This window comes from Durio zibethinus, chromosome 11 (assembly GCF_047325235.1).
Source record: "Durio zibethinus cultivar Kanyao isolate XHJ-2024 chromosome 11, ASM4732523v1, whole genome shotgun sequence".
Classification (NCBI taxonomy): Eukaryota; Viridiplantae; Streptophyta; class Magnoliopsida; order Malvales; family Malvaceae; genus Durio; species Durio zibethinus.
The window spans coordinates 2105947-2132745 of NC_143172.1; the positions used below are offsets into that span (position 1 = coordinate 2105947).

At 33.7% G+C, this 26799-nt stretch overlaps 5 protein-coding genes across 14 annotated transcripts; 4 read left to right on the forward strand and 1 right to left on the reverse strand.

Moving 5' to 3' along the window:
* Positions 1–1678: 1678 nt before the first annotated feature.
* Positions 1679–4615, forward strand: LOC111291296 (deSI-like protein At4g17486). Its single transcript, XM_022882952.2, has 5 exons — positions 1679–2020; positions 2459–2668; positions 3194–3481; positions 3825–3905; positions 4300–4615. Exons 2-5 carry the CDS (start codon positions 2515–2517, stop codon positions 4443–4445), a joined length of 669 nt encoding a protein of 222 aa, XP_022738687.2. The 5' UTR covers positions 1679–2020; positions 2459–2514; the 3' UTR covers positions 4446–4615.
* A 1202-nt stretch (positions 4616–5817) lies between these two features.
* On the forward strand, positions 5818–7428 carry LOC111290590 (RING-H2 finger protein ATL22-like). Its single transcript, XM_022881962.2, has 2 exons — positions 5818–6568; positions 7152–7428. Exons 1-2 carry the CDS (start codon positions 5938–5940, stop codon positions 7313–7315), a joined length of 795 nt encoding a protein of 264 aa, XP_022737697.2. The 5' UTR covers positions 5818–5937; the 3' UTR covers positions 7316–7428.
* Positions 7429–10367: 2939 nt separating this feature from the next.
* Positions 10368–14909, forward strand: LOC111289278 (uncharacterized). 2 transcript variants are annotated; one of them, XM_022880189.2, is made up of 12 exons: positions 10368–10586; positions 10684–10768; positions 10847–10898; positions 11004–11024; positions 11117–11170; positions 11337–11387; positions 11803–11865; positions 12584–12649; positions 12788–12826; positions 13046–13168; positions 13303–13395; positions 14278–14909. In XM_022880189.2, the coding sequence occupies exons 1-12, from the start codon at positions 10481–10483 to the stop codon at positions 14629–14631; spliced, it is 1107 nt and encodes a 368-aa protein (XP_022735924.2). In that variant the 5' UTR covers positions 10368–10480; the 3' UTR covers positions 14632–14909. The 2 variants fall into 2 exon arrangements, with proteins under 2 accessions (XP_022735924.2, XP_022735925.2); XM_022880190.2 differs by lacking the exon at positions 13303–13395 and having other exon boundaries at positions 14278–14723.
* LOC111289279 (phosphatidylglycerophosphate phosphatase PTPMT2-like) lies at positions 14196–18246 on the reverse strand. 9 transcript variants are annotated; one of them, XR_016346150.1, is made up of 8 exons: positions 17596–18246; positions 16548–16670; positions 16231–16324; positions 15990–16072; positions 15821–15910; positions 15279–15686; positions 14971–15025; positions 14196–14823 (listed from the first exon to the last, which is right to left on the reverse strand). XR_016346150.1 is itself a non-coding variant. In XM_089767625.1 (7 exons), exons 1-6 carry the CDS (start codon positions 17830–17832, stop codon positions 15312–15314), a joined length of 1002 nt encoding a protein of 333 aa, XP_089623751.1. In that variant the 5' UTR covers positions 17833–18246; the 3' UTR covers positions 14196–14828; positions 15279–15311. The 9 variants fall into 9 exon arrangements, 3 of the variants coding, with proteins under 3 accessions (XP_089623751.1, XP_022735927.2, XP_022735926.2); XR_002690150.2 differs by having other exon boundaries at positions 14965–15025; XR_002690149.2 differs by having other exon boundaries at positions 14196–14828; positions 14965–15025.
* Positions 18247–23204: 4958 nt separating this feature from the next.
* On the forward strand, positions 23205–25359 carry LOC111290040 (uncharacterized). Its single transcript, XM_022881443.2, has one exon. It carries the CDS (start codon positions 23461–23463, stop codon positions 25087–25089), a length of 1629 nt encoding a protein of 542 aa, XP_022737178.2. The 5' UTR covers positions 23205–23460; the 3' UTR covers positions 25090–25359.
* The last annotated feature ends 1440 nt before the right edge of the window (positions 25360–26799 follow it).

Below are 26799 nucleotides of genomic sequence, written 5' to 3' on the forward strand. Positions count from 1 at the left end.
TTATAATTATAATTTAAAAAATTTAATTAAAAATTTATATTAAATCTTATTTAAATTTAAATACGATAAATTTAATCACATCACATCAAAAAAACCTAAAATTCAAAGGGATACTAAAGCATGACCACTGGAAACCCCTTTATAAAATTCCATCAGCAGAAAGGGAAGGTTACTTTATTTCTGGAAAGGGAAAAGACTGAAAAGATTAGTTCAAACATTTCAAACAAAATTATCATACTTCAAATTTATTAGCAGAGGTACGTACAAAAAAAGTATGTTCGGTCATATACCAAGCTTATCCAAGGCATAAAAATCTCCATTAAGTAATTATTTTCTAATGGCATAAACAAAATTGGACAAACAAATTTAATAATTTTTTAAATATGATATGATGATATTATATAAAAATTAAAAATATATAAAAATACATAATATAAAATTTTAGCAAAAATTTAAAATAATATATTTTTATTTAACATATTAATATAAATTATAAAATAACATTTTTATATTTTATACATATAAATACAACACAAGAAAAATACATACCAAATCTAAAGGATAGCTAATAAATGTCAATGCAAATTTGTTTGTGCCCCAAAATTCTACAGTGAAGTTTTGGCAACTGTCACATGTCACGTACAAAATTCAGCAATGTTGGCCAAAATATAGCTTGAAAGGTCATAAGAAAGTATTACAAGTAAATGTCATTATAATGACAATTTATTACATTGAATTATGAGAGCTAAAAAAGGGACCATTACTTTAGGTTAGAAATTGGAAAGTATTAATTCCAATATTATTATTATTATTATTATTTTGCTTTTAAAATTTGTATTCTGCATATATCATATCAAATTATTTATATTTCTTCACTTTTCCATGTTAGCATAGCTTTTATACTTGTTATCCAAAATTTTCAATAAAAAGTAGGAGTAAAAAAATAGGGTAAAACAATAGACATGAACAATTTTTTTTGCCGTAAAACATAGATGGATTTATTAATGCACGTAAAATAATTTTATAAAATCTGTTTATTTTTCTTCTGTTCTTGGCCTTACATAGCTACAAAAATCAGGGATAATATCAAGTTTAATCGGATGAATTTTTATTCATCCTAAATTCAATTGGATTTTATATCCTTAATATTTACATTTAACTTAATATGACATTTTTTTTATTTTATAAATACTCGAATCCGATTTCGATTTGATATTATATAAAATTATATTTAATTTAAAATTAATAAAATATTATTTTTAATATAAAAATATTATTTTTTAAATATAAAATATATAAATATAATATTAAATAAATTATTAAAAAATAATATATATATATATACCTGAGTGAATTTACAAAAAACGCACTTTAAATTGAACTCAAACTTTTTTTAACCGTTACTCAATTTAACTTAAAACTTGAATTTTAAAAAAATAAAAATATCAATTTTATAAAGTCAGATTAAATTAAAATTTATCGGATTCGAATTGAACCGTCATCTTCCGCTTAGGCAATCATCCCATGTTCACTTATTTATCTATACAAATGCATACACATTGAAAGCAAAGTTTATATCAAATTCGTTAATGATTTAATTAATTTGACTAAAAACTCTAAAACCTAAAAGCATACAAAAAAGCGATCAAAAGGCAAAGACCGATTAATAGATTAGATTAGAGACAGACAATGATTCTAAATTCTTAATCCCAACCTTTTATTCTTTTTTTTTTTTTACAATTTAAAACAAACAATTAATTAATTAAATTTTGAAACACGAATTAAATAAACCATATGACTTCTATAAGTCCATAATTCTTTTACTTTTTACACCAAACAAATTAATCTTGAACTCCCCTTTATCTGTGAAAAACCTCGTCGATTCATTCATCTTCGTTTTTCTCTTTCTAAAGTGAAACAAGGTAGTTGCTTGAATTGAATTACCTGAAAACACTCTCTCTTTCTTCGATCTCTGACTCAAAGCTGTTTCCTTTAAGCTCTCTTGGTCTCCTCTTCTTAGGTAAGCTACAAAGCTTCAATCTTTTTTTTTTCCCCCTAAGAATTTGTTGTTTATGCTTCCATTTCTTGTTCACCATTTTATTTTATTGGGTTTATTGCTGTCTTTCGCTATGTTTATTTTGGAAAATTTGTAGTAGCTAATTTTGTCCTATGTTCTGTTCGGGTTTCCAGGGAAAACTCAGGAAAGGGAAAGTTAATTCCTTTGCCTCTTAATTTTAACTCAAATTGGAACATCCCAACACTCAAAATCTGTTAATTTTTCATTTATTTTGCTTTGAAACCAAAATTGGTTCTTGGGAATTTCTTCATTTTGGGTTTATCTGTTTGAATTTCTACTCATATGACATTATGCTGAGCAGTAGAACCTTGTTTGTATACTAAGTGAATTTTGACTCCTTATTGGTACAACCCACATATTCTTTTTCTTGGTTTGGTGCAGAGGATGAGGAGCTTGTGATATAGATTGAAAAATCAAGGCTAGACTTTAAGGGTACAATGCGGTTGTTTCCATCAAATTCGAGTGTGACGAAAGGGCAAAGTAACGGAGGAAGGAATTGCGCTTTGTTGTATCTCAATGTATATGATCTCACACCTATGAATAACTACCTTTACTGGTTCGGGCTTGGGATATTCCACTCTGGGATTGAAGGTATCATTTTTCCTTTATGTTAATTGGGGGTGTTTGTTCTTTTTTTCCTTGTGTGACCTTCGGTTTTGCTGCTCAGATGGATAATGTTGTCTTGAGTATTAAGATGATTGGCATTGATAGTTTTTGTCACTTAGTTTAGTTATTGTTAAGTTGATTGTCATTGCTGGTTTTTGACACTAAGTTTAGTTATTGGATAAATAGCTTTGGACATACAGACGTGACAGGATATGATGTGGTTTTTTTTTTTTTTTTCTCAAAACTCTTAAAAAAATATAGAAATGGGATCTAATGGTTCATTAATGTCATCAAACATGTTATGCAATTTAATTCCAATTTAAAGTAACTAAAATCTTAACCTTGATGGCATTTTGCTAACATCATTGTTTTATGAAGTTTGTCCATAGCCCCCATCTTATGATGATTTGTTATTTATTAGAAGAAAATGTTAATCTTTGACTTTCTCCTGCCTTCTTATTTTCAAAATTTTCTGTGGCATTAACCTATTGTGCCCTATTTGCTAATCAGTACACGGTTTGGAGTATGGTTTTGGAGCACATGAGTACCCTACAAGTGGGGTGTTTGAAGTGGAACCACGAAGTTGTCCTGGTTTCATTTTCAGACGATCAGTATTATTGGGCAGCACTAACATGTCTCGTTCAGAATTTCGGTTATTTATGGAACAGCTTTCAGATAAATACCATGGGGACACATATCATTTGATTGCTAAGAATTGCAACCATTTCACTGATGAAGTGTGCCTTCAGCTAACTGGAAAGCCTATTCCTGGATGGGTAAATAGGCTGGCTCGACTAGGTGAGAAAAATGTCTGCTTTCTTGTTAATGTTATTGAAAAAGCTGTATTGTACTTAATTACTTAAAAAGATGGCTTCTAGTGGCTGTAGATTGCATATTCATATGGCATGGTTATAAAAGTATCTTTCATTGTTAGATATTGCATTAATGCTAGCTCCTGATTGTCTGGTGCTGAGGTTGGATGGTTCCATTAATTTTTTAATGACTATAATTTCTTCTTCATTTTATGAAGGATTTTGAAGGATGGAATGAAGTAGCTCCTAACACTTCTAGGATATGTAGCTGTGGATTGTGTGCTTGATGCAATGCACTTTATCTTATCAGTGAGATTTTTTGGTTTCAGGTTCATTTTGTAACTGTCTACTTCCAGAAAGAATTCAGGTTACTGCAGTTCATCATCTTCCTGATCGTCCAGCATATTCTGGTAAGCTTCTTCTGGCAACCTGTCTCAAAGGTTTATCATTTTTTTTATATGTTTCACCAAATTTACGCTTATTAATCTGCATTGCTGCAAAAGATGAATATATAATTGGCTTGCAAAATGGTCCAGAAGCTTGGTTACTTCCATCATGAATTCTGACAATGCATTTGCACATTGTTTTCTGGACCCTGAGAACGGTGGAGCTGTTCTGCTAGCTTGGGCTGTGAATAACCTTGTACAAAATTGCATTATATTTGTTGTAATGGGATAAGTAGTCAGTGATGGATCTAAAAGCAATTACTCTGTGGGCTATGCATGCTTTTATATGTTTAAATTTGTCAACTTCTGATCACTGTTGCCTCTTCATAATTTTGATTGAGATATTTTTAAAATGCAGATGATGAGAGATCGGATTCTGCTTCTACATCTTTATCAGCAGAAAGTGAGGAAGAGGATGCGGACCATCATCTGCTGACTACACCAAATAGTGATGTTGCATTTCTCAAAGAAAAGCCAGTGCGGCTTGCGAAAGAACTTCTATGATTTTTCCTCTAACTGTAATTTGTTTTGTTTGTGGGTCTTCCTATTTTTTTTTCCTTCTAGCTTATGGTCCCAAATGCATCAGAGCATATGTCAGATCTCCTCAAGGTACAATGGTGATGCTATTGACTTCATTTTTATTCTAAATGATCATGAACCAACTTATCCCTTTACTATGGTGCAAAGATTTATATTTCTTACAACATGAACATCAAAATCATGGTTTTTGCTAGATGCTATTAGATTTGAAAGAATTCCCATGTTTTTTATATATCACGTTTTGAATGTTGTGCATCCTGGCCAAATGTTCAGATTCTATATCATTAGTTGCATTTCCTTCATCTCCTTGTTAGAAAATTACTATATTCTGGCTTCTTTTGGTCGTCCAATATGAGATCTCTATTTGCTTCAAGGTTTAGTTCTTTTTAAGTGTTTTTTTTTTTTATTGTGTTATTGCTTGTATGGCCAGAGGGGATGATGTTGTGAACATAAGAATCTGCATTGCTTTGGATGAAATGGATTTAAACCCAATCGGAAGCTGATGTCAGCTTTACCCTGTTAGCTATCGTCTCAAAGTGAAATTTTGGATGTAAACCAACGCAATTCTAGAACAGTAGAAGTGCATTTGCCAATATGCAAAGTTGACTTGGTTTTATGCTAGGACCTATGTTTGTTTTGTGTCTATCTATATTCAAGGTGGTAACAATTATCAGCAGATTCCAAAGAACACTGATATGTACCAAATAAGAGAAGACAAAAATAAGAAAACTTTCAAGTTCGAAGTTTAGTTTGATTAATTCATAAAATTATTTTTAAAAAATAATAATATTTAATATATTTAAAATTTAAATTTCAATATCTGAATTTTTTTACTTATTTTTAAGATACAAACTTCTTTTATAAATTTAAAAAAAGAAAGAAAACTTTCAGTTGTATTTATAAAAGATAAGAAATATAAAATTTACTTAATATCTATCACCAAAACTTGGGATAAAAACAAAATGAAATATAATCCCAATGAAAAAAATTCAAGTTGACAAAGCATAAGGTTTAGCAAGGATGGTTCCTAAAGTGTTGGAGAAGTCATTCCAAACATTGGAAAATCTAGAAGTCATGACTGACAAGCCATAATGGTCCACACAACTGAAAAGTAAGACAGCAATTTCCAGAATCTACAGGCAATTTCCACAATCTACAGGGATTTATGGACTTTCAACATTGATCAGCTTTCTCTACCAATAAAAGTCTTCTTTTAATTCCTAACTTCCCACCCGACGTTTCCTACCCATTTAACAATCGTGACGGTAAAACATATTTAAAACTTGGAAGAAACCATTCTTCTACGTCAAGTGGAATTTCTTGCTCAAGCCTCGTTGACTTGGGTTCTTTAATCCTTCAAGTCTTCACTTCACACATTTTAAAAACAAATTTAAAGAGACTAAACCTGGTATTCGCAAACCTGATTCTCTCCTTATTGTCTTTGGCATTTTAAACAATGAATACTTCTTCCTTCTTCCTTCTCCTTCTCTCATTAGTTCTTTCAATTTCGGAGGCTTTTGAGGCTAGCTGCCCACCTGCAAAATGTGGTCATGGTGGTTTTGTTATCAAATTCCCTTTCAGGCTAAAAACCCATCGGCCTTTACAGTGTGGTGACGGTGACCAAGGTTTTGATCTTTTTTGCAGAAACAACTCCACCGTGATTCACTTCCCATCTTACGGTGACTTGGTTGTCGAATCCATTTCTTATGATACAATGAAACTAAATCTTCTTGACCCCAAAAATTGTGTCCATGAAGTTTTTCTGAACCTCAATCTTTCCCTCACTCCATTCCATTACTACTTCGTTTTGAAGAACTATACATACTTCAATTGTTCAGTTTCGCTTGGGCCTTCTGTCGCAGAAATCCCATGTTTAAGTGGTTCTCAACATCATGTTTATACTGTTGAATCTCCTGTTCGTGTGCCGGATTCTTGCAGGATAATAAAAACTGTTGCAATTCCATTTGCATACAGTTCTTATCTTTCTGACAGTAGCTTCGGTCTCGGGCTAACTTGGGAGTTGCCTGAACCTGTTGACTCTAGCTTCCATTCTAAAGCAGGATGGTCCCATTTAGCACAGAAAAAGGGTAACTTCTCATCATTTCTATTTCTTAATATAATAGATAGATTGGCATTTTCAGCTTATGCGTCTCTGCTCAAATTTGGTGATCTTGATGCAACAAATTAAAACAGGCAACTATTAGATGAACAATCTGATTATTTTCAAGTCTATTTAAATGTCAAAATAGCAAGGCAATGAACAGGAAAACAAAATTTCTTCACCATAAAAGATTTATATGTACATATTAAAATTTTGATCAATTTCCACATTCTGGTAACATAACTAACAAAAAGAAAACATTTAAAACAGAGTCCTAGATGGTTCAGCAGCTGACACATGGCCTTATTGTTGAGGCCTCTGCTGCTGGCTCTTCTTTTTCTTTATTTCTTTCGGTAGAAGTTGGTGAAAGATTTATTTTCATGAAAAGTCTGAGCAGCTGGGTGGTGTCCTACATGAATGTAACAAAATTATTTATATTATCGCCATGTATTTTTGTATCCACATAATAATGTTTGTGAACAGGTGCCACAAATGATACCAAAAACTCATTGCTGAATTGATGTTGACTGATGATTTTAATAGTTTTTCTTATGGTTCTATTATTGCAGTCCTAATGATAGGAGGCATGGTTCTTCTAGCTGCGGCAGCAGTGCTGATGAGCGTGAAGATCCTTCGTGCCAAGATAGTGGATTCACATGGAGAGAAGGAAAATCAATTTACAGAGGAGTTAATAGCAGCACAACATAAATCCCCGATGCATCAAAGCTGCTAAAATGATTACTACTATTATATATCACCATATAAATTTAGTATGCAGAGCCAATTGTAATTGGCAACAATACTTTTTTTTTTCTTTTAGTTAAAATTTTCACTGTCCTTTTTTTCTTTGTTGGGTTTCCCATTCCCACTTCCTTTTTCACCAACTCAAAATACAAGTTTATAATTTTCTTTAAACAAAATCCTTTTTCAAGTGTTCATAAGTCCAATAAACGAAGGCGAAATACTATTTGAGCCTACATTGACCCAAAGACTTACATTAACTCATAGTCATATCCTTTTTTCTCTTTTAAAATGGGCTTAGACGACATGGGTAAATGAATGTTAATGGGTGAGCTTGCATCCTTTGTCAACTTTTGTAAGTAAAAGTAGCCCAACAATAACTTCAAAACCTAAAGCCCAAAACTTTAAACAATTTGGAAGGAAAAAAGCCTTAGGACTTCTCTTCTCTATGTTTTATTTAAAAATAATAATAATAATCTACTTAAAAATGTTTTTAAAATTTTTAATCTATATAAAAATGTTCACTATTTGATTAAAATTAGATTAATCAATCAAATCAATTTAATTCAAATAATCGATAAATCTTTGAATTAATTTCAATTAATTGTCGAAAATGATTTTGAAAGAATTTTGATTTTATATTATTTTAATTCAATAATCAAATTAAAACTAAAAATAAATGAAGCATTTTTATTTTAGTATTTATTAAAATTTTTAACTTAATAATTTTGTATTTTCATATTTTGTTAAAGAATTTTATTTAGTTTATCTCAAGCATAAAAAATTAAGAATTTAAAATATTATTTAACTTAAATATATTTTATTATTAGATTAATTTTAAAATTAATTGAAGTAAATATGATCGATTAGATTTTAAAATTAATAAATTACATTTAATTAATAAAATAATTTAATTTTAGATAATTCAATTCAAAAATAAAGAAATTATCTAATTAATTCTTAAGTCATCTCAATTTATATTGAGTAAATTTTTTGTAACTCCTACTAATCTTAGAAACTCACTTCTTGATTCTTAACTCATCTCAATTTATATTTATAGTCCAAATTCTCTTTATTTTTGCAAGTCAAACCCACAAGCTTTGAGTGAGATTCTATTTGGATGAACAGTGAGAATGATTATAGTAAGATAGAAAATAATAATAAAATTATTATAATTATAATTAGAAAAAAATTTAATAAAAAATTTATGTTGACTTGATCTCATTGAAACTGATATTTGGATTTAATTGAAAGTACGATGAATTTAATCTGGTGCGATGAAATCAAACGAGGATTATATTTAAATTTATATTTATAGTTACAATGAAGATGATAAAAGTTGTTATGATGTATGTGGGAAACTCAGCTCTGGTTCTGGTTATATTTGCAAAAAATGTAACTTTTACGGCCACAAATCATGCATAACGGAAGTTCCACGACAGATCAACCATTCATTTCATCCTTATCTCCTCACCGTAGTCCCAACTGCTCATTACCGGTGTCGTGGCTGTGATGAAGAATGGTTAGGCTTCTCCTTCTGTTGTGAAAAGTGTGATTTCTATTTGGGTGGCAAATGCACACTACTTCCTACTGCAAAATCCGAAAATGCCTTTGATATTCAACATTTCACTCATCAGCAGCCACTCCAAGAACCCAAGGATTGTGGCCAAGTTCGAAGCAAAGCGTATGGGAAAAACTGGTTGAGTACTTTTCCCTCACCCGCCTTTGGTTGCACCAGATGCAACATCTTTTTACATAGAATCATGTGCTATTGAATTAGCTCCTCAATCTCCTGAGATACATCATTTCTCTCCTACCAAGAACCCTCTCACCCTTTCATTCCTTCCTCACAAATAAGAAGTTTGACAGACTTCTCCTAGCCTATCGATGTTCAAAATGTGATTTTAGCCTTTATATGATTGGGAATTTAAGCATTTTGATATTTTTGTCACAATTTTTAGAAATTGGGTTAATGATGATAATGATGATGAAATGGCTCATTCAAAGAGCCATTTTTATCTATATATATTCATGATGGATTTATACCATATGTAAGAAAGCAAAATGACCAATAAAGCTGTTTCTATCTATCCTTACTTTCAAGATTTCATCAATGATCAACTCTTACGGCAAGCAAAGTCTGATCCTCCATTCTTCCAGCAAATAATTAACTTGGATACTCCTTTCATCCACCTTTGTCATTTCAATTTAATTTTCTTTTAAAGGAACAACAACGTTTGTTTTTGCTTATTAAGGTTATGAATTTGATTTCGATTTCAGTCTACATTTTGAGTAGATTCCTACCTGCTTGAATGAGTCTGAATCTTATGTTATCAGAGCAAAAAATAAAAATATTTTTCACAAAAAAGAATTAAGATAATATTAGGTATCACATCAAAGTAATCTATATCATCAAAGTGATTTTATCACTAATAATCTTAAATTATTATATTTGATGTAATATTATAAGTTATTGATGATCTTAATTAATTGCATTTGATATTACACAAAAAAAAAAATCATCTTATATAAAACACTCAAAAATAATTTTATTACTAATAATAAGATTATTTTAAAAAACAACAACTTTGCATGATCAAATTTTTTTACTTTTTTATAAAATTTAAATCTCCTAAAAAATAATAATTTAATCACTTTCAATAATTTGAAACTATTATCATATAAAATTTTAATTTCTTTTTAAAATTGATAAGATTTGAATCTAAATATTAAACTTAAAAAAATAAATATTTTATTAATAAATCACGTAATCAATGCATATAAAATTCTCAAATCATTATCAAATAATACTATAATTAAATTACTTTTAATTTTAAAAAATCACTGCACACCAAACCCGACAAAGGAAGGTAGACTCGTTCACACCGATCCCAGTCCGCTAGCTACAATAACAAAAACAATCGATGCATACATAACTATGATTGGTGAATTCAAGAAGCGATCATGACGCGGCACACTCCGACAAATAAATGCGTCCCATCAGATTTATGACTCCGTGTTTTTCTCCTCTTTTTCACCAATCACAAGCCTCCAGACTCCTATTTCTTTTCCAACCACGACAAACTGCTTCCTTCAAATGTTCGTGGAACCAAAACCCAAATTATAAAAACAGGAAACCAAAAATCATATCAGAAAAATGAAAAATTTCATGGCCTTTACCTCTAAGTTCATTGCCTTTATTTCCTTTCTTGTATTTACAGTCACCCCATTTTCTCATTCGATTCCCTTCATTGTTCTTCATGGTAATTCTCTTCTTTTTCATTTCATTTTCCAATCACTCTGTTCCTATATCAAGCTTAAATGTTTCTGGGTTTTTTTTTTTTTTGGTTTTTTGTGCAGGGATTGGAGATCAGTGTTCCAATCGTGGAGTCAAACAGTTCACTGAACTTCTCACCAACTTTTCTGGCGCTAAAGGATATTGCTTGTATGCTTCTTCAGCTCTCTTTATTTTCTTTTCTTTCCTTTTTACATATTGACTTGGTTTTCCTTTTCAATCGTGCAGAGAAATTGGAGATGGGACATGGGATTCCTGGTTTATGCCTCTGGAAAAACAGGTAAAACTTAACATGGCAAATATTCTATGAAGTAACTGTCAGTTTGGATGAGACATTTATTATTGTCTGGTTTCTTCTGTAACGAATTTTGTTGCTTGTTTTCAGACAGCTGTGGTTTGTGAGAAGGTGATAAATCTTTCTGGGTAATTCTTGGTTTTCTTTTGTTGCTCTGAGTTTTGGAGTTTGTCCTCCCTTTGACAACAGTTTCTTATCAACAGGTGAAGGAAATGAAAGAACTGAGTAAGGGTTACAACATAGTTGGGCTCTCCCAGGTAATTTTTATTTAAAACTATTGGAATTGCTTAAAATTTTTAACATAGTTGAATGCAACCAATTTCGCGTGTATCTCAAATCTGTGTCGATGTTTTGGTTACTTCTTTAGTTTGATACTGAGGCAACTTCCTTATATGGATTGTCAACGTTTACTTGGTTTAACAGGGTAACTTGATAGGCCGAGGTGTTGTAGAGTTTTGTGATGGTGCACCTCAGGTTAGAGCCAGCTTACCCTAAAACTATTTGTTTTATCTCTGTCTCAAATGATTAGCTAGATGTTGCAGAATATTATGAACTTTCTGCACTTTATAAGGCGGTTTAAGGGAAATGGATAACTTCTTGATTATGTATATAATGAAATTTTACACCACCATTAATTAGTTGGTCACTGTTTTTTGCTCTTTATTACAATTTCTTTTCCAAATCATCATGATTTCAATGGTCAGCCACATTTGGATGATCTTAATTATGCCCTCGACTTTTGGAACTATTTCACTCTTCCCCTTTTCTGTGTATTAAATGTTGGGATCTATAATCAGGAACTGAACTCTATGTTGAATATTCTGGGAATTCTTTATTCATATGAACTGGATTTTCTGGACAACTTTTCTGCCTCTGAATGATGAAACAGGTGAAGAATTTTATCTCTTTAGGAGGGCCTCATGCTGGTACTGCTTCTGTTCCTCTTTGTGGTGTAAGTTTCCCTCTACTCTTTGAAAGATATCAGATATAGAGAGTAACTAAAAATGATTTGGCATGTATAAAGGCTGCTTGTAAGATCTTTATATGATTATAAGATGGCACCACTCTTGGTGTGAGAAACTAATGCGCTTCTAGTTCCATACCTGGGAAAGGCTGCGTGCAGTCCATTTCATTTGTCGATTCTGAGAAACTGAGCATATCTTATGAAACTTCAGTTTAATATGGCAAAACCTTTAACTTTATTATTGCCTTCAAATTGAATCTTGCGCATAAGTTACAAGATTGAGCAGCTGGTTAATCAAGGTTCATCATTAAAATCAAGGAATACTAAGGATCTTGGGTCTTAACAGGTTTTTTATTTTTTTATTTTTTGGGATAAATTGGGTCTAACAGGTTTAAACTAAAAGAGCTGATTTGATTGACTGGGTGCAAAAGAACCAACCGTGTGTTTTCAATGCTTACTTTCTAACTCTAGCTCAAAGGCTTTCCTCTGTTTTCTATACATTAGGAAACCACTGACCAATATGCAATGTATCATGATGTCATGAAAAGTATTTCTCAACATGAATCTGTCTTGAACTAAAAGTATTATAGAATAATTTTACTGGTAAAATGACATGGTAGCTCATGGTTTTAGTCTATTTGAAACTCCTTTAATCCTATCAGTAGCTGTAGCGTATGCTGTTGAAGTGATTCTTGTGCTATTGCAGACTGGTATTCTGTGCCTGATTGCAGACAAGCTGATCAAGTCTGAGATATACACCGACTATATCCAAGTAAGCATCTTCTCTCTGAGGCTCGACAACTCATACACTCATCTTTATTCATGCTTTTGAGGAACAATGCAACTTTTGATTGAATTAGGGTACACTCCTACTGTTAATAATTTCAGGTATGTGATTGGCATTTTGCAGGCTCATTTGGCTCCAAGTGGTTATCTAAAATTACCAAATGTGAGTAGTATACATTGCTACCTGGAAAATGTGCGCCATAATCTAGTTATTAACTGGTTGAAGTGGTTGTACAGCTATTACTCATCAAATTATACAGAAGTCTGATCCTTCATGATCCAAAATTTTCTTTTATGTTTAATAATTGCTTTAGATATTGTTTTCAAGTGATTAAAATTTATACAATCATGTCTGAGTTTGAAATCATCTTTTAATTTCCAGGATATACTTCATTATTTGGGAAAATGTAGATTTCTTCCAAAGCTTAACAATGAACTCCCTGATGAAAGGAATTTCACTTATAAAGAGAGGTTCACTCGCTTGCAAAACTTAGTACTTATCATGGTAAGCTAAAAAAACGCCTTTTGGCTTTTCAATCCTAGATTGGTCCACTAGCTTTTCATTTTTTTTCCTTTTTTCTTTAATTCTCTTAAAATATGCAAATTTATCTGTTAATCTTGCTCATTCTACTCAAACAGTTTGAGCATGATACTGTTTTGATACCAAAGCAAACCTCTTGGTTTGGATATTACCCGGATGGCGCCTTCAAGCCAGTGATTCGTCCTCAAGAGGCACAGTATTCTTCCCTTCAAAAGTTCTTTTTTTTTAATATTATGATTGAAATTTATCTATATTCTTTGTTCTTATATATGAAAATTGCTCCCCTCTGAAAGTTCATCTTTCTATGTAAGTTATTGAAAATAATCTATATCTAAGCTCTTATAATTTGTACCCCGCATGTATTCTCTAATTCACATCTTAGATGACAATGACCATCATTGAACTAACAAAGCTTAAGTTCTCCAAAGACCAAAAGTACACTCTTCTTGTTCTAATGATGGAAACAACCACTGTATTCTGGTGTGACATATTGTGATTTAAGATTGATTCGTGTGGCCATTAGGGGTCACATATTAGAAAAGAGAAAAGAGAAAAGAGAATGTTCAGTGGGAAAGAAGAAAGAATCCTATTAGACGTGGCTGAAAATGTGTGATGGCATACTTTCTTCAGTTTCCCACCAAGTATTGCTGTTTAGAGCCTTTAAACCATTCTTAAAGCACGATTTTTAATTTGAAGTGAAGAAAACTGGTCAAAAGTTATTACATGTGCCAATGGATGCGATCTCTTGCATTGAGTTTTGACAACTTTTAGATTGCTCTAGGAACTTGGATGCAAATAATAGAAAACATTGCTGGCAATCAGACACCTTCTTTATCTAATTTCTCTATAAGATAACATGCTGCAATATAAATTCTGATTCTAACATGGAGAAAGTCGGAGTACGTCATACTATATTATATGTTGTTGATGTATAAATTTGAATTACGGCCCAATTCTCATCAAGGCTAGCAAAAAATTGTGGCAAGATCAATGTTTTACAATATGCTCATTTATTTTCTAGTTTAATTGGGAGCTTAGTTTGCTTTACATGAATAATATCATCATCTATGCAGACAAAGCTTTACACCGAGGACTGGATTGGTTTAAAAACCTTGGATGATGCTGGAAGAGTCCACTACATTAATGTCACAGGAGGTCACCTTGGAATCTCCAGAGAAGACATGAAAAAGCATGTTGTACCTTACTTGAAGGATCAAGCATCAATGGTGGATAGCCTTCAAAGTAGTTATGCCGAAGTGGATGGATCTCATCACAGGGCCAAGCTAAGCCGAAAGAGAGAACAAGCAGTGCCTTTGTTGCAGGATAAAGCATCATCCAAACTCATACTTGATGGATCATCATCCTACCACTGGCCTCCTTCAGTCCAAAGCTTAATGAAGGAATTACTTGGACTTGCAGAAGATTAGCCTTATATTTATTTTTTATTTAGAGAGTAATATTTGAATTGAATTATAAATTCAATAGAGATCATCAATGATCATCTAAAATTATAGTCTTACCGGCTTGCCCTTAATACCTACCACTGTAATATTACCAGAAAAATTCTGCCAACCTCTTAGCATCGCAGTTTGGGCTTATACGGTCATCGTGATGGAAATCTGAACTGCATAATATGAATTGCACTTGTAAGAATAAACCTGAATTCTTAGAATCATTAGATGAAAATTGTATAATTTTCAAACCATTTGGTTTCTTGAGATAAGCAGACTACAGGCAGATGAGACATGGTTTATCTTAACTGTAACCTTTCGGCTCAAGAGTAGATAACTGATCCAGACGCATGACCTGGCAGCTAAACCACTGCATTGCAATCATTTCGTGTGGGTTAGGATCCCAAGCCCAGAGAAGCCCTTTATTAGGTCACGAACAATACATCCATAAAATATAAGAATATATACACTTGATCCTTGTGCAGTTATGCTCTATCCTTTGTTTGATTCATAAGAAATAAGAACTCAATTACAAAGGAAGAACAAACGTAGTTTCACTTCAGCCTAAAGAAACATTATTCGCATTTTATGTATAAGGGAAGATTAAAAGTTAAGACAGACACCTCCAACATCCTGCGTGTTGTAATTGCAGTTTTTCAGTAGACATGGATGTCCACCCTAATAGTACCTCCCAGGCAGCTGCTCTCCGCAGAAAGATTCTGTGCTGAAATCTTTTGGTGTGCTTGGCATCGTAGCCACAAACATGAGATTCTTGCCAGTGCTGCCTGACCAGCAACTCTAACTCGATAAACCACACTTAGATCAGCCCATATTGTACTTCTCATAGCACCTGATTCAAGACTTTGGTCATATCCATCAAGATCAGCTTCGGTTACCATTACTACAGTACCATCATCAAAAGGTACAAGGTCTCGTGAAGGTGCCAAGTCTGAAGTTCTTAAAATTAAATCTGCCATGTGGCTGTGGAAACCAACCTTCCTTACTTTAAGATAGTAAAACTCCTGAACAGCCTGCAATTGCAACAAAGAAAGAGATAAATCAAATCTATTGTTTAAAAAAATTTCAGTTTCTATTAAAACAGATAGAAGTATGGATTCATTATTCCTGAAATTGATTGCAGAAAGTGAGACCTAAAACATTATACCTGCCATTGAGAAGAAGCTAAAAGCACCCTTGGCCTGATCGACCTCACATAATCATATGCCGCAGCAGGTGTCATCTCCTTATAATATACCTATGTAAAACATAAATTCAGATCAATGAATCTAGAACCAATAAGCAATATAACCTACACTTCTTTAAATGGCACTAACCAGGTAACATAATACAATAGTTGTGCTGCGGCCACGACCAGCTTTACAATGGACATATGTAGTCTGCCCGTGTGATGCATTTCCTTGAGAAAAAAAAAAAAAATCAGTGAACACTTCAGCAAGGGAAAACTAAATACAATAGCATGGAGAACCATTTGGAACAATGTCTCTTTTCTTTAAGAAAAAGGTCATTGGCGGATAAGTTTGACCAAAATAACCAAATGCCTCCAAGTACACTTACGATGAATGAAATCAATAGCTTGGCATATTGATGTCAATGATGGTGCAAAGCAGTAGTCTCTTGTAGGGATCACCAAATGGTTAATGCCATGATTCTACCAAAAAATTGTGGAAAGCAAATTAACTACTTTGGCAACAATGAAAGGATCCAAGGTACACAGCTTTAAACACAAAAAGATTAAAAGATTATTTAAATGGAATTTTTAGTCTAAAATATCAGAAAATGGGGAAAAAGAAACAACATTCACAGAACAAAGATAAAAGGTCTTGCACAGCAGACAAAATTGTATAATGTGTATGCTAAAACCGAATGCTTACTTGATAAAGAGATGTTGGAACCAGAGTCTCATAAGGTTCGTTCAGTGTGATCACTCCACGAACACCAATTTCCTTTAGCCTTGGAACATCGGCAGGGAATGGAACAGCACCTAACAGTATAAACTGGGAAAAGAACATATTAGAACTAGTAAAACAACTGTGCTCCCTATGAAGAGCAGTTACAAGGCAGATTCTCCACAAACATGACTCTCATAGGTTTCATGAACATGGATCTACCAATTAAATGAACAAAACACATAAGATAGGTTAAAAGAAAAAGAATATCAGGAGAGAGTTAGTGACATTAAGCACTCTGCAACACTATACTTAGAGGCTTTTACTATGAAAAATTTTGAACAAAAATGTTAACATTAGCCAGATTAATTAAAGACCACATTCTACTTCATTCTTTCAAATGAGAATGTAATTTATGTGAATGCCAGCAAGCATCGACATCAACCAAGTTTAGAAGAAGTTTTTCTTTAGATCCATCTATGGTAGGGAGAGCCAGCCTCTGGCTGTGATTCCACCTCAACCTGCAATTTCCTTTTAACTGGAGCCTTCTTCCTCAACAACCTTCTCCTCTGGGGCCTGGATAGCTTCAGTGACTGGACTTCTACAGATGTTCCGTTCCCTCTGCAGGCTTTTCTCAGACTTGGACTTCTTTACCACAGGCACCCATTGACCAACTGGTGGCACAGGTACTTTCACCGTCTTTTTCTTCTGTGTCAGCCCCACAACATTAACATAAAAGAAACCCATATGCAACAAAAAATTTCATGATGATGTTAATGCCAGTACATATAATCAAGCAATCATCCACGTATCCAAACAAACATAGCTAATAACCTGAACAATCTAAACACAAAGAATCATCTAAAATGCACCATATTCCCAAGCAAGGTTAACTAACAAGCACTTCTCGAGTGCATAATAAAATCCAATTAAAACCATATAATAAAACAAGAGAGCATCCATATAATCTTAAAAACTGATCATCAACAATACCAATTACTTAAAATGCGCAAGTCATGCTCGTAAGCTATACCTCATCAACTCTATCCCACCACCGGAACTCAGGCTGAATCTTGTTCCTAACAACATTGTAAAGCAAGGTCGGGTAAAACAATACACGAGCTCCTGCACCAATCAATACCCTTTTCGCATCCCGTTCGACAACGCTTCTTTCGACACCCAAAACCCCACTACTTCCACCACAACTCTGATTTCCTTCTTCTCCTCCAGCTCCAATCCCTTCCCCTCCCTTCAATTCCTCAATATACATAGCCCCACAACTCGATGCAAATAAAAGAAATATGCACAAAATTAAAAACCCTAATCACCCAATTTACAGAATTTGGTAAAGGCAGAAAAAAAAACCCCAAAAAATGAAATCTTTACATTACACAAACCCTAAAGCTTGGAATTTGAACAGGAAATTGAACAAAAGAAGAATTTTATAGAATTTTATTTGGAAATCAAAGTGTTATGATTTCTCAATGAAATCACCACCCTAATTCGAAGGAACAGGGTCAATCGAACGGCAGGAACAAGCAAGAGACGATGTGGCGTGACCGGAGAGCGATTGATTGCTGAGAATTGGAGATCGGGTACTAAAATTTTGCGCTTTTGGAAACCCTGACTCTGAAATTTTATTTTTTTTTTGTAAGAAATTGTAAGAAGTCCTACGCTTTTTCCTAACAAACTTTCAAAAAGAAAAACCGAGTAAAAAGATGACGAAGGTAAGAAATTATTTTTATTTATTAATTATTGATTTCTTGGTGAGGGAAGAGACATAAAGTGACGGAACATGGTTCAGAAGGAGTTTGTGACAAATGGCTACAGAGATGACACGTGTCGAACTGAATCTGGGAGGTTACGTCCGTCTGAGGGGTAACCGACAAATGTGACACCAATAAGTTGATTGTATATAAACAAATTTTTCTCAAAAAATAATAATTGGGATATTTTTGGGTGAAAAATCACAATCTTAACTACCTCACAAAGAACCAAAAAAAAAAAAAAAAAACGCGATGTTGTATTTTTATTAAAATTTGTTTATTTATTTATTTATTTATTTACATACATAATTGATACAAGCACGAATTTATTTATTTTTTATTTTTGAAGACATTATTATTCTTAAATTTCAAAGACAAATTCCACCTGGAAAAAATCTTAATCTTATCCAACCTTTATTTCCTCAAATACCTAAAGATTGAAATGAAGATGAAAGCCATGATGTCTCGACTTAAAAATATGTTAGTGTTTAAATAAAAATGAAGGAAAAAAAAAAAAACCTTCTTAAATGATGTATTTAATTCGTACCAAAAAGAAAACAATGACAAGAACATGGATATAAAGCATCCTTGTAAGAATTTTAGCCCATCTAATCAGAAAAGCAAATGCAAATAGCTTGAAAACAAAATTTGCTGAGTACAACAAAGAGACAATGAGATGTGGAAGCTCATAGTTCCTTACATCTTTTTTTTTTATCAAGGCAGACGGATTCTTCGAGGATTTGTCATGAAGAAAACAGAACACCAGGTTTTGATGCATTGCAACTTCCAAATGAATAAATCAATTGGGGAATTTCTTCATTCTTTCCATCTGCCTACTTACATATAATTTTTTATAACCCTAAATTTATTTTCTTTTTTTTTGCTCCAGGATGAATAAAGCTTGTGAACCACGTGAAACATCGCAAGTTGTGCAGGCTAGACTAACAAAGATCTCAGCAAGGTTCCCTATACAAGTCGCTTTGGCCTTCAGGATTCACAAGTTGGGGTAATCAAAATGAAAAAGATTAGTAGTGTAGATTGAGATTTTAACCCACTATAATTATGTTCTCAGGAACAGGCTTGTAATTATGCAAGATAATATTTGAAATGAAAAAAAAAAAAAAAAAAACATGAGTAGACGTAATTGAACAAGAATTGAGCAGCATGGAACCTACTTACAACATGCCATATAACTGGAAAATCAACAAATTGATTACCTGTATTCTCATTCGACCAGGATCATCCTGAATAAAATCCTGCATTTCCACAAAAAAAGACCATCATTCACTTCCAAGTTGCGCACTTGTTTTGAGGATTATAATAATTCTTGGCTGCAGCAATGTATGGTAAGAGTAAAAGCATATGCTGAAAGTCTTAGATCGAGATATTTCTCCTCTTTGATTAAGTTTCTTTTTACATAAACCATCTAGCACTCGTCCCTGGCGACAGATCTCCTTAATCATTATAGTAATTGCAATGCTGTCAGGTTCGTAACGCTACTTGCTAACATCTTCCTAAAGAGCTTCTCTGCCTTGTAAAGTCTATTAACTTTGATCAAAGACACCACAAGAGATCTAGCTATAGCAAACACCACCGAGTCACCACCTCCAGCAACAACTTTATCAATCAGTTTATAAGCTTCTTCAACATGTCCATCGGCACATAGCCCTTTGATCAGATCAAGTCATAACTGTTACACGTTAGGAGCACACTCAGAAGCCACCATTCTATCCAAAATTCTCAATGCCTCCATTGCCTAACCCTTCTCGCAAAAGCTTTGGATCACATATGTATAGAAATGATTCAAAACTTCAGTTGAACAAAATTCTAATAACAGAGAGTTCAGCTCCTAGGACATCAAGACAAGCTTAGAAAATTAGGACAAAATGTATAGTTTTAACATTACCTCACCAAATTACTGAAATTAGTGGCTCAAACACTTCACTTTTTATTTTTTAATTTTATTGTCCATATATGGGACGAAAGACAAAATAAAAGTGTAACCCCAAACAGAAACTGGTAGTTAAATGCTTTGTATGACCAGAAAGGAAGAGGGAATCAGATCCATTGTCGACAAATCTTTCCAACACACTTATCTTTTGGTCCACAAATTTGAGAAAAGAAGGATACCTTATCATCATCTTTCAATTAATGAGGATATCTATCATTTCTTAAATCTTGCTTAAATTAAAGTAGCCTGTTATTTGACTTTCATTGGATTGGTTGGGCAGCACTATGCTCTCTTCGCACGCCTGTTGGATGCTCAAATCTTTTGAAGCATGTGGGAAGGGTGCATGAACATGACTCAACCAACGCATGGAATTGCATGGATTATTCTCAAAGTAACAATTTGTTTACATTGAAAAGGCTACCCCCCTGTTTCAAGATAATCATTTTTTAGTTAATCAGCCATAGAATTTTGTTCATGATTTTTAATTACAACATTGGGTGAGGTTTGATTACTACAAATCCATGAATGATAGGTACTTGTTGCTTCCCTGGCCTGGGTCTAATTCCCTCTCCGAATAATCTTAAAAACGTACTTCCTTGTTAGATGTTGATTTGAACAGGTATTAAAATTCCTTTGAAACTTGTTTTTGCTAACCTAAACCTTGTCGTAAACGTAATGGACTCGATGACTAAAAATGCAACTGCCTTCTGCCAAGTAGATTATCATCCAATTGCCTTCAAATCTACAAGAAAATAAATAATGTTATCACTTATCAGTTAGAGGAACCAGAATATTCCCACATTGCCACCATTAACATCCCCATCAACCAAAACCAGCTAATTATACAAAATAACACTGAATTCCACTAATTACTTGACTCAGCTTCTCCCTTTATCTATTCAGCCAAAAATGTTGACAGAATAATACATGCAAGAAAGCTAATAAGAAAGCAAAGAAAGGAAAAAGATGGTTGAACCAGTTCTTAGCTTCACACAATAAGAACATATTGCTGCTTAGAGTTGTTCTGTTATTTGGACAGAATCATTGGTCAATCTCTGTCTGAGATCTCTCTTGTCCCATTTCCATGATATACAAAATAAAGTAGAAACCCCAGTAATTTTCTTCACAAAAAAAAAATGATATTTCTATATATTTTTTTGTTATTCTCTTTTACAACCAAACTTTTGTACATATATCAGATGTAACAAAGTGTTTTATCTGCTAAAAAACCAGTACCATCAGAAATGATCTAGACAAAATTCACAGGAAAAGAAGAAACATGTTTGAAGTAGTACAAATTACTATCATTAAAATAGTATGAAACCCAGAATTTTCTTGGTCAATTAAAAAAGTTTTACATATAAACATTGTTCCTTAATCAATCTCATATTGTAAGGATGTGTTAATAAAAAATAATATATATGTAGAAATTTAAATCTAAACTTGTGAAGTGTTTTTTTTTTAAATAAAACTACGAGACTTTCTGTTCAAAGCGGACAATACATCATAAGTTAAATATAGATCTTCACAAATGATATCAGAGTAATCACTAATCAGCGTGAATTAAGGTATGAATCTCTACAGTTCCAATCTTACAAATATGCTGATGAATTGATGATGAAGAAATGAGTAGCTTTGGTTTCTTTCTCGTTTACTTTTCATTTAATTTAAAGGATGATTGGTTATTAAATTAAAGTATATCCAAAGCCACTGCGTGGCCCTTAAGAGCATCAAAATATCAGGTTCCAGATATGGGAATAGAATGAATGAATGAATGCAGAATGTAAAGAATGGAGTGAATACAAAGGAGATCGCAGTTTAAGTTAAATCTCAACACCTAAAATTCTTCCTCTTATGTCAAGCTATGGCCTCTCTCATAAAAAAAAAAAAAAATGAATGGAGTAAGTAGACAGACTAAGAAAAGGATTCCCTTCTCTCCTAAATTGCAAACACTCCTTTTCTAATTCTTCAGTTTTTTATGACCTCCACAAAAAGCTAGCGTACGCAGTCCAAAAGAAGAATCCTAGCTATCTTGACGCAACCCATTTGGCATTTGCCCTTTGCCTTATCCCTAATCCCCACTCAGATTCTTTTTTCTTTGTTTTTCCCCCATAATTTTGTATTTTCTGAAATACAAGGCTGAGTCCTTTTTTTTTCCCATGGCTTCATTACTAAATTAACAAAGCATTTCTCAGTGTATATAGTTCACTCATGCAAGGTTGTCAATCAGAATATGGGTTGAGGTAACCTTGCACATGAAGTTATTGTAATGGGTGTGATCTAGGTAGCACCAGCTCTTACTGGACCACTGGACCATACTTTTTCCAAGCTTTTACAGAATGAAAATGTAAAGCAAAAGGAAATGGATGATTTTATCAAATGCAAGTGTTTTAGATTGAGCAAAGTCTGATTTTAACCATTTGAGATTGCATTTCCACCTAGATTCATTTCTTTTTATCTGAATCATGAGTCACCATGCAAAACCTTCACCTCAGCAACAAACTCAACCTTACCTTTTACCTTTTTGCCTCCATTGCAGAAATGCCGATTCTGCCTTAATAAAATGTATGTTATGAATACCAGTTTTAAATCTAGAGACTTGAAATTTTTGAGAGATCTCAAGGTAAGATCCTGCTTTTTCACTTGCTAAACAAGCATGACCTGTCTAACATCTTTTTCAATTAGACTGTGTAAGAACTCATTGCAAAGATTACAAAAAGAGGATCACTGCTCACTAGTTATAACTACAAGGCATCTTAATTTTCTTAATTTTAAATGTTCATCATGTCATCCCAACTCCATTAATCCAACCATCTTTGCCTAAAAAGCAGAAAAGAAAAGCACCGGAAGAAAATTGAGTCAAGAAAAGGCTATACCTCAGGCTAATATATAAATAAAAGAAAAGCATTAACAGAAAGAAAGGGGCACTGAGGCGATTCGTGTCATTTGCTAGAAGAACCGTTAAAAACTTAAAAAGGTAAAGCGACCGAAGGTTAGCTTCAACTATGCTCACTTCTCCGACGTACTATCTTCCTCTCTCTCTCTCTCTCCACTATTCCTTAACCCCTAAGTTTTCTTTTCATCACCACCTTCATCTCCTTATTATTTAGCACAAACCAAGCTCAAACAAAACAAAAACCTCCTCTTTTTTTTTCTATCTTTTTTCTTTTTCTCTTCTTCAATGGGAGATACAGACTTCTACATCAAACAGCAGCAACTAGTAAAAGAACAAAGGCAAGCAAAGCCGAGTAAGTACCACACACGGTTCCTTTACAAAGCTCTCATAGTCATAATTTTCTTGGTAATAGTCCCAGTGCCCTCACAAGCACCTGAATTCATCAACCAAACTCTACTCAACAGAAGCTGGGAGCTTCTGCACCTTCTATTCGTTGGAATAGCTGTCTCTTACGGGCTTTTTAGCCGGCGAAATGATGAAACAGAGAAGGAAAATAATAACAACCAATCCAAGTTTGATAATGTACAGTCTTTTGTGTCTAGATTCCTTCAGGTGTCATCAGTTTTCGATGATGAACCTGAAAACTTATCTGGGTCTGATGACAGCAAGGTCAAGACTTGGAGTAACCAGTACTATAGGAATGAACCTCCTCTTATTGTAGCTAAAGAACAAGCTGTTCTTGATGAACAGAGAAGTTCTAGTTCTAGAGTTGCGGAAAAGCCATTGCTTTTGCCTGTTAGGAGCTTGAAATCGCGTGTTTTGGACGCGAATAATCTTGAGACAAGTAGGGAAAATAGTGCAAATTCTAGCTCTCTCCGTAGGCCTAATTCTAGTTTGAGTTCCAAAAGGTTTTCAAATAAAGTTACAAATGGAGAATTGGGACGATTGGGTCAAGAAACTTTGGTGGAGAAGTTGAATGAGAATAATGTTGTTCTTCCATCACCAATTCCATGGCGTTCAAGATATGGAAGAATGGAAGTGGAGGAAGATATTGAATCTGAATTCAATAGGCTTAAATCTCAGTCATTTAGGTCCCAAACTACTCGTTTGTCTCGAGCCAGCTCCATGCCTTCTTCACCAAAATTGTCCCATTCACCACCTCTATCTTCACCAAAGAAGTTATCTCCTTCTCCTTCTTTGTCAACGGAAGCACAAGCTATGAGTGTGGAGGATTTAGTAAGAAAAAAGAGCATTTACAGGTTTCCACCACCACCTCCACCAATGATTCACAAATCATCATCACTGAAACCAAGTTCTTCCTTGACTGATGATGAGGTTTCCTTTGATAAGGATTGGCCTTCGTACTTTGCAAGCGAAACAAATGACTTGAATGGAAGCAGGGGAGACGCATTTATGGGGAAACAAAGGGATTATGTTGATGGTTTCCCCGAGGGAAAGTCAGTTAGGACGAGTCGGCCTGGTGATTTGCTTCGTGGAACAGGGAAAGACGGTGAAATTGAGAATGGGATCAAGGGCAAGACAGTGAGGTTTGATCAAACATCATTCAGGACTGAAAAGCTGAACCAAGAAAGTGTCTGTGTTATTCCAAAGCCAACTTTCGTGGAATTTCCGCAGGAAGACAAACAAGAATTTGTTGAAAAGTTGGTGGTCGAAACTACTGATGATGACTCAGAGAGTGAGGACGAGGACGTTGGTGAAACTTCCATTGTTTCAAGCATTGAAAGAAGTCCAAATAATGAGGAAGCGAGTCCGAGGAGTGGCATAGATGGAGGTTCTGATGTGGATAAGAAGGCAGATGAGTTCATAGCCAAAGTAAGAGAACAGATCAGGCTCCAGAGGATTGATTCTATTAAGAGATCGAGCGGTCAGATGAAGAGAAATTCTACGAGGTAAAGTTGAAGAGACATCAAGCATTAAAGGTTTTCACAGGCTGAATTTTTATTGGTGTTTACACTTTTTTTGTCCTTTTCTTCTGCTTCTAGCTTTACTTGATTTAATGGCCTTTTTGCATTTAAAGTCATGGTATACAGAGATAATCTTGGTTTTGCTTTTATGTAATCAGCAACTTTATTGAAGAATTGTTTCTGTTCTTCAACTTGTTGGCTATTGTATCTTCTGCAATGTTCTAATTGAATAGGAAAAAATAATCTTTTTCTCATTGCATTTGACCTAGCCTGAATTCAGATTATCAGCTGCTCAACCGGCTAATGATCACAAAACATCTAGCTTTTTCTATGTAATTTCTGGTTCAGAATATATGTTGGTTTTTGAAATACAGGTGTCTTGTTCAATTACAAGTGCCCACCTTCGGGTTACATTCTTGAAATACTTGAGAAGGCTATTAGTATTAGGCTGCTAAGAAGCACTTATCCTTGAAGCTGTTTTGAATATGCTCCCTCCAGTTAATAAATCAGGCTTATCTTCTGCCATCCATTCTAATAACAGCCATCTCACTCCTGGTGCCTACGTCCTAACTGCTGCATCCCCTAAACCTCGAAGTAATTCCCACAGCTAGCTTCTGTTGCATGGTGTAACTAAAATTCAAAACCTGTCCTGCTTCGAGTTCCATGGTTTATTACTTCTTCTAACCAGAAGCAGTCATTCATATAAAATTTTGGAACAACACCTCTGTTCGAAATCTGATAATTAACACATCAACTTCATAAGAATGGAAAGCAAACCAATACTGCCGGATGATGCAACATCAACCTGTATGAGTACCGACCTATGAAATTTTTTCTTCTTTCTTTCCATCACAATACCAAACCACCTGTCTCAAGTCTCAGCAAAGCATGTATTCTTTCGAAGGTAAAGCAAAGAAGCCTAAACTTATATAATTTGGATACCTTCTACAGTTTACATAACAGCATTTGCAATGTTGACAGTATCGGTTTTGATGCCAAATAGGAAATTAGTGCACCACCAAAAAGAAACGGAGTCTCGGAATATTGAAGCGAATATAATATATATTCCTTACATATTTCTCCAGGCACAGCTTAAAGTCGATGTTTGGTGTGAGATAAACTACATACCCTTCAATGCTGCACAACCCTACTTTGATCCGAGCCCAGTGAACCCTCATACAGAACGGGACCGACAAAAAACTAGCTGAGAAGGTTCTGAATATTCTAATTGGCCCACTTTTATGTGGGTAGGGTTAAGCATTGGAAGAGTAGGCCGAATTGACCCAAATGTATTTCAAGTGAACCAGAATAAATACTTCTCATTTAGTGGGCTTTCCTTCTTAACGGACCTATCAAAACCTAAAATATCCCTTCTAAAATTCAAACAACATTGGAACTTGAAGTTGAAGACCTAATTGTCATCCCCAAAAGGACCATAGCCCACGCCTTTTGGGAGGTAAGGGTTCAAATTCAACACCTCACTCACTTGTAACACTTATTGCAAATGGGGAATATATCGATCGTATGTGGTCTTTCTAGTAAACTTAATAATTTTAGACATAATATGATAATATTATATAAAAATGATATGAAAAAGATTATATCTATATATTTAAAAAAAATATGTTTTATGTTTATTTGTATCTACACAAATTTTGATATGATATAATTTATATCGTATATGTGTTAACTCGTTTAA

Coding starts and splice junctions, on each gene's coding strand:
- LOC111290590 (XM_022881962.2), top strand. CDS start 5,938: ATGAATACTTCTTCCTTCTTCCTTCTCCTTCTCTCATTAGTTCTTTCA. Junction 6,569..7,151: donor CCATTTAGCACAGAAAAAGG/GTAACTTCTCAT, acceptor CTATTATTGCAG/TCCTAATGATAGGAGGCATG.
- LOC111291296 (XM_022882952.2), top strand. CDS start 2,515: ATGCGGTTGTTTCCATCAAATTCGAGTGTGACGAAAGGGCAAAGTAAC. Junction 2,669..3,193: donor ATTCCACTCTGGGATTGAAG/GTATCATTTTTC, acceptor TTTGCTAATCAG/TACACGGTTTGGAGTATGGT. Junction 3,906..4,299: donor TGATCGTCCAGCATATTCTG/GTAAGCTTCTTC, acceptor TTTAAAATGCAG/ATGATGAGAGATCGGATTCT.
- LOC111289279 (XM_089767625.1), bottom strand. CDS start 17,832: ATGTATATTGAGGAATTGAAGGGAGGGGAAGGGATTGGAGCTGGAGGA. Junction 16,325..16,547: donor TTCCAACATCTCTTTATCAA/GTAAGCATTCGG, acceptor ATTTTTTGGTAG/AATCATGGCATTAACCATTT. Junction 15,687..15,820: donor TAGCTTCTTCTCAATGGCAG/GTATAATGTTTT, acceptor TTGCAATTGCAG/GCTGTTCAGGAGTTTTACTA.
- LOC111289278 (XM_022880189.2), top strand. CDS start 10,481: ATGAAAAATTTCATGGCCTTTACCTCTAAGTTCATTGCCTTTATTTCC. Junction 11,866..12,583: donor CTTCTGTTCCTCTTTGTGGT/GTAAGTTTCCCT, acceptor GTGCTATTGCAG/ACTGGTATTCTGTGCCTGAT. Junction 12,650..12,787: donor TATACACCGACTATATCCAA/GTAAGCATCTTC, acceptor GGCATTTTGCAG/GCTCATTTGGCTCCAAGTGG.
- LOC111290040 (XM_022881443.2), top strand. CDS start 23,461: ATGGGAGATACAGACTTCTACATCAAACAGCAGCAACTAGTAAAAGAA.